This window comes from Hyperoodon ampullatus, assembly GCF_949752795.1.
Source record: "Hyperoodon ampullatus genome assembly, chromosome: 9".
In the NCBI taxonomy this organism is placed as follows: Eukaryota; Metazoa; Chordata; class Mammalia; order Artiodactyla; family Ziphiidae; genus Hyperoodon; species Hyperoodon ampullatus.
In genome coordinates this window covers 67031930-67038563 of record NC_136922.1, presented here as the reverse complement: position 1 = coordinate 67038563, position 6634 = coordinate 67031930, and the positions used below count along the sequence as shown (strand labels likewise).

Here is a 6634-nt window from a genome sequence, read left to right as displayed (position 1 = left end):
TAAATAAATAAATAAATAAATAAATTTTAAAAAGCTGATAAAAACCATGAACTCTCCCTCCAGATAAATGCACATGTGGACATATGTACACAGTCCTATAGATAATTCAGGGTATGTCTCTGGACCCTGATTAAGAAGCCCTGAGTTAGGCCCATGACTACTCTCCATGTTCAATTTAGTGATTATTCTTACCTTCATTTGAATGTAGTGTAGCAAATTTAATATTCCCAAACTCAGCTAAACTATATTTACTTTTAGCAAAAAAGATAAACATTTATAAACATTTGAGAAATATAGCCAATAGAGTTAGATAGTTCTAATTTTGGGGGGAGGAAATTGGTGAAACATCTCTGGGAAGAGAGAGGCTAAATGCCAGAGGAAGGGCATGCAGTTGTGAACCAACTGCAAGGTTACTGTTGGGATTTGGACTTGGATAGCTGCATACAGAAGGAACAGGGTATCCATTATGACCTGCTATGCTTTGGTAAGGTACATTATGGTAACTGGCCTCCAATATGACAGGAGGTCCTTACCTCCTGGTATTCATGCTCATACTACTCTCCTCCTACAATGACTCAGGGCTGGCCTTTGTGACCAAATAGTGCACCATGTAGGTGACAATGTAAGATTTCAGAAACTAACTCATAAAAGGCATTGCTGCTTCAGCCTTGGTCTCTAGGATTCCCTCATTCTGGGGGAATCCAGCTGTCTGGTTGTAAGGACATTCAAAAGCAGTCCTGTGGAGGGACCCACATGGGGAGGAACAGAGACTTCACACCAACAACCAGCCCAACTTGCCAGCCTTAGGAGTGAGCCATCTTGGAAGTAGATCCTCCAGTTCCAATCAAGCCTTCCGATAACCAAATGCCAGCTGAAATCCTGACTGCAATTTCACGAGAGACTCAAAACCAGAACCAACAGCAAAGACGCTCCCAAAATTCTGACCCAGTTTTAGGGGCAATTTGTTTTGCAGCAATAAATAACTAGTACATACATTTAGGTCAAAATTCTTTAGAGGGTGAAAAATATAAGGGATTTCCCCTTCCCCCCTTCCTCTGATCACCTAAAGAAGGTCAGTGAGATGCTATTTGCTACAATTTTCTCCAAGTGTTATGATAAATAAGTCAGTGGATTAACTCATCAGAGAAATTAGACTTCTGTCTTACCCAAATTGTCACTCTAAGAACTGACTAGACATATAGTTTCTGAAAAGCAGGAAATCCAACTGCTAAACTACCTTATGAAGATTTATATTAATACAGAAATAGAAATATAGATGTGTCCTTATGAAGACTATTCTAGGGAAATCATGTGTTGACATATAGTTTCTGAAAAGCAGGAAATCCAACTGCTAAACTACCTTATGAAGATTTATATTAATACAGAAATAGAAATATAGATGTGTCCTTATGAAGACTATTCTAGGGAAATCATGTGTCGAAATGCTCATTATGGTCACCATAATTGAGGAGGGCTATGCAAACTAGTGTGTTCAAAGGTGAGTCAATGTTTTGAGTGATCTGGAAACTATTCTTAAGGATGGTTGAAGAATCCAGGGATGTTTAGTTTGGATAACATGTAGACAGCATTTAACCATTTGAAGGGCAGACGTGGAATAAAAGTTAACATATTTTGAATTAATCAAGAGGAGAAAAGTGGCCTAATGACAAATTATAGCAATGCAGATTTTAATTCACTTATAATAACCATGGCTGTTTAACAATAGGTCATGCTGTAGTGAAAACTATGGTGCTCCCTTTCCCTGGAAGGGTTTAAGCCAAAGTTGGCTGATTGCCTTTCAGAGATGTAGTAAGAGTGATTCCGGCAGTACTTGGAAAGCTGATCTAGGTGACCTCTAAGATGTTGTTCCTGAAAGCTTTTTCCTCCTGAATGTGTCTTGTTATGCATGAATATCTTTAAGACAGTTCAGTGTAGTGGAAAGAGTGTGTATTACAGAGGAATCAGAATTTTATTTGGAAGTTACTAGCTGTGTGACTTGGGGCAAGACATTTAGCCTTTCTGAGCTTCACTGACCTCACTACCTCTCAGGGCTGTTCTGAAAATTCATTAAATGACACATCACTTAAATCATCCACTTGGCATTCAATGCATGTGTGGTTTTCTTCCTTCCATTTTCTACAGTATGGTTTATAATCAAACATCTGGGGCCAATTAAGATTTTGAAAGTGCAGTGTTGAAATGAGCTAATTTTCCTAGGCTTGAAATGTAGGATTTCACTTGTTTTTAAACAATAAATTTGATTGAGATTTGATTAGATGCTTTGTGGCACAGCATCTTAAAAAAAAAAGACAAGTTTGGTGTAAATAGAAATAGAAGGAATCAGAAGCCAGATGGCTATCATCATCTTTGAAATTTGCAACTGCAAGATCATCACTTGACTAAAGTCTTCCCAAGAGAGTTATCATAAAAACAAAAACAAAAAACCCAAAACACTGAAAACTATATTATTCAACATCATAAAGTATTTTACCTTCCTGGAAGGTATTCCAAATTTTAGTAAGAAAAGCTCAGTAATAAGCAGTTGATTTTCTTTAAAATTTTAAAAGAAACTGGAATCTCACAGAAGGAGTCGATATAAGCTTTTCTAGCTGTCCTCCTTCCCAATTAAAAGAATTAGAAGTAAATATCCCACAAATACTGGAAATCAGTTTTATTATTTACAAATAATTTTCTTTAAGTGTTTTACTTTGTCAACAAAGAAAGTTACTCCATGGGCAGAAATAACCCTGAATTACTGAACTAGCTACTAAAATTATGTGTATTGAATAGTTAATATTGTTAAAGTAGATTTGGCCTTAACAATCACAAATCCTTTATTATCTATTAGCATCCTACCCTTAAGCATTCTCATTAGAGGCTGTCTTTAAGTAGCAAATGGTAACTGAGATGTGTAGTTGTTCTTTCACATTTCCCCTTCTTATGTGCAACATGGACAAAGAACAAACAGCTCACAGCAGCCTCTAAGTAACTGCTATCTTGCATCCCCTCCATACTGTTTTTCCTACTCCAAATTCCAAGTTAAACACTATCAATAGTCTAGGGACTACCCTTTCATACATTTTTCTATACACACATACACGTAATTCAACAAAAATGGGATCATACTTACATACTGCTTTTATTGTGGGCAAGTTCAACAGCATCAAAAGCATTTTTAGGTTGTTAATTCAGGTGGCTGTTAAGCAAAAAAAAAAAAAAAATCATTTCTGTCAGATACTCTATCATCTTTATACTCATACATTTCAAATTCTTGAATGTTCATTACACTTTAAAATGATTTTGTCCATGTTAGTGAACCTTTGATGAACTCTACTTTAGTGTCTATCACAGTGAAATGCACATTCTGTCAATATTAATATTTATTAATATATATCTCATTAATAATGTACATTTCAGAGTGCCAAGGGGGATGGCCACATTACTCTAAGGGGTTCCTGGAAGTGTGAGTCACAGGCATTAAGTGACAGGAGCCACAGGCTTGGGTGGTGGTGCTTGTGGCAGTTGCGGTTGGGGAGACTTCCTGCCTTAAACAGGAATTGGACATCAAAGAATTCTTAGAGCAGACAGCTTGGGACTTATATGGTGGCACACTTATGCCATAAAGGATTCAGCCTCTTTCAGTTGTTCTGCTCTGCCATCCTTGTAATACGGGCCTTTGTTCTCCTGTTTGTTGCCTCAGGACTGAGCTGTGGCTGCCCCACCGCCGGCATCACATTCCTCCAGGAAGAAAGACAGGTGTAGGGCAAGGATGAGCTCTGGTCTGCAGAACATGTTCATCTGAAAGCTCCCCTGGAAGCCCCAGTAGCAACTTCACCTTTCATCTTATGGGCTACAGCTGTGTCGAATGGCTGCTGCTAGATGTAAGGGAGCTAGAAAAAGTACTTGTAGCTAGAATTAAGTTAAGGTTCTATTAAGATGACTAGATACTAGGTAGAAAAAGGGTCTGCTACAGGAAATACAAGTCATAGTAAACTGTTCGCATTCCATGACAAGAAATAAAGGAAACTTCACTCTTATTTTAGAAGAGCATTGAGAGGGTGTGGCTAAGATATAGTAGGTGTCCTATCACAAAGAAAGAGGTGAAGGAGGAGAGGGTGTAAGGGATCCTGGGGCACTAGCTGTTGAGAGGAGGAATTTCCTCTTGGTCTCTAACTTTCACTAACTGCTCTGCAGCTGAGAGGGGAAGAGACCAGGTCCCCAAAGCCCCCTACATTATCTGCTTGTATTCACCTATAAGTGGAAGCCTGGACCTGTGCAAATGCACATCTCAACTTACTGCACTGACTCCTAAACCTGTGCAGAAAATGGAGAGTAAGTCGGCTTTGGGCAATAGCCTGAAACTTCGCATTCCCACGTGTAAACCATAAACCAGAAAAATAACACTGCCAACTGTCTTCATCTCCCACTGTGCTGAACACACAGTAGGTGTTTAGTAAACGAACACTTGCCAACTTCTGAGAAGACGGAGAGGAAATACATGGAAATTAATATTTAGTTGAGAGACTGATATATGCCAGAACTGTACCAGACGGCTTACCTACATAGCTCATTTAATCAACAGCACACAGTCAGGTAGCTATTACCGTCCCCATTTAGATAAGTAAACTGAGGCTCAGGAAGGTTAGCCAGGGTCACACGGAAAGTAGAGGTAGACTTCAGGTTTAACTGAAAGCCTTCTCCTTATGCAATGTACCCACAGTCTCTCCTTCCCCAAAGCTCCAGGTACCGTGCTATGCAGACAGTCGACACAAGAAATTATGGGCAGAAGTCTGAATGAGCATCAGGAAGGACACTAACTTTTGCAGAGACAGCTCTAAGGATGAGGAACACTTCCCAAGTCTTCCGGGTGTGGTCAAAACAGAATGTGCTAACGCCAGCGAAACTAGTGGAGGCCCGAGTGCCGCTGGGGAGGCAAGGCGGAGCCAATGGCCTGGCCGGGCGGGCTCGACACGCCCGATTGGCTTCGAGGCGTCACAGAACTCGGCACGGGCCGCCCTGGGCCGCCCGGGGAGGTCGGCGGCGGGACCTGGAGAGCAGAGCGCCGGGGCGAGCCGCCCCTGACGCACTTCCGCCCTGAGTTTTCCGGCTTAAAGGGGACCCGGACCTTCTTCGCAACAACAACAAAACAGGCGCGCTCGCGGCCGGCGCCCCTATTCTAGTCCCCGCCCTCCTGCCACCTGTCTCCGCCTCGGCCGCGCCCGGCCTTGCGCTCCAGCTGCCCTGCCGGAGGGGTCAGGCGGACAGCCCTTTGGCCAACTTCTCCCGCTGCCGCCGCGCCGCCTCGCGAGATCCAGGGCCGGGCCGTGGGCGCAGCTGAGCAGTAGGAAGGGAGCGGCCGCCGCGAAGGACGCTCGGCCGGACTGTGCGATCGGTGGCCGTGCCCGGGGGCGGAGGGCGGCGGTGGCGGGCCCCGCAGCCATCTCTCAGGTAGCCCTGCCTGTCGCGGCGTCCCCTTCTCCAGCCCGCGTGGCGGGGCCGTCGCGTTGGGGCCTTGTTGCGTTTCAGTTTAAGGGTCGCGGCGGGGGCGGGGCGGTGGCTCGGGCTGTCGCGCCCTCACCCCTCCCTACCTTCTCACCGCTTTCTCTCTCCCCTTGGCCTCCCTCTGCAGTCCGGAGCCCGGCGGAACCCGAACCTGGCGGGGAAAACTGCACCCCCGGCCGGGCCCCCAGACCCCGCCGCCGCCGCCGCCTCTGCCACTGGCCGTCATCCTCGGCACCGGCAATGGCCTTTGTATCACCCGATGCACTTGTGACTGACTTGGACAAGGAATATTAAGAACCCATTCGCTTCCGTCCCCATCCCAGCCGCGCCGGCAGTAACCACCTCGGCTCATTTGGGCTTAACTGCTGCTCCTGTTGACTCTGTTCGCCCTTGGAGGCACCATGGACCAAAATGGGATGGAGATTCCTGTGACCCTCATCATTAAAGCACCGAATCAGAAATACAGTGACCAGACTATTAGCTGCTTCTTGAACTGGACCGTGGGGAAACTAAAAACGCATCTGTCTAACGTGTACCCTAGCAAACCAGTAAGTGTCTAAAAGCTGGGCGCAGCTGCTCTGGCCGGCAGATTTTCGTGTCGTATACTCCCTTACTCCCTGCTTATCCCCACCCCTCTTGAGTCAGATAGGTCTCTTTGACTGCAAAGTATTTTGACCGCGAAGTATTTTGCGTTCCGAGGTTATGCGACTCTCTTGAGTGTCTGAACCATCATTAATATCTTCCTGATGAGGTCCAGTTAATTAGTAAGTGTAATTAGTAAGTGAAATATCAAGGCACATGAGAATTGGCAGGCATACAATAGGACCGTTTTCCTTGGACTCAAAGTCATCAACCTAAAATGGGAATGACAGGTGCATCCTTTAAAAAAAAAAGATAAGCACTGCAATCCATAGTCAAGCTTTTATTGCTTATTAGACTAAAATTCCTTTTTACTTTCAACATCTGGCCCAGAAATTTGCTCATTGCTGAAGAGCGAATTTTGAAATAAGTATGTGACCCCATTAAAGTTACACTTTACACACTAGTATATATGTTTCAAGAAGCAAAGAGTTATACGTTTTAGATTCGCTTTCTTCTGCCCCTCCCTCTCTCATTTTTCTCCTGTAGAGGA

General features: G+C 44.1%; 1 protein-coding gene across 1 annotated transcript in view; it reads left to right on the top strand.

Annotated features, from left to right (window-relative positions):
- Window positions 1-5903: 5903 nt before the first annotated feature.
- Window positions 5904-6634, top strand: part of HERPUD2 (HERPUD family member 2) — a gene marked incomplete at both ends in the record, with an annotated part of 44475 nt that continues 43744 nt past the window's right edge. Inside the window, one exon of the mRNA XM_079711198.1 lies at window positions 5904-6050. Coding sequence (XP_079567324.1) covers window positions 5904-6050 — 147 coding nt within the window. The remainder of the gene's footprint in view (window positions 6051-6634) is intronic.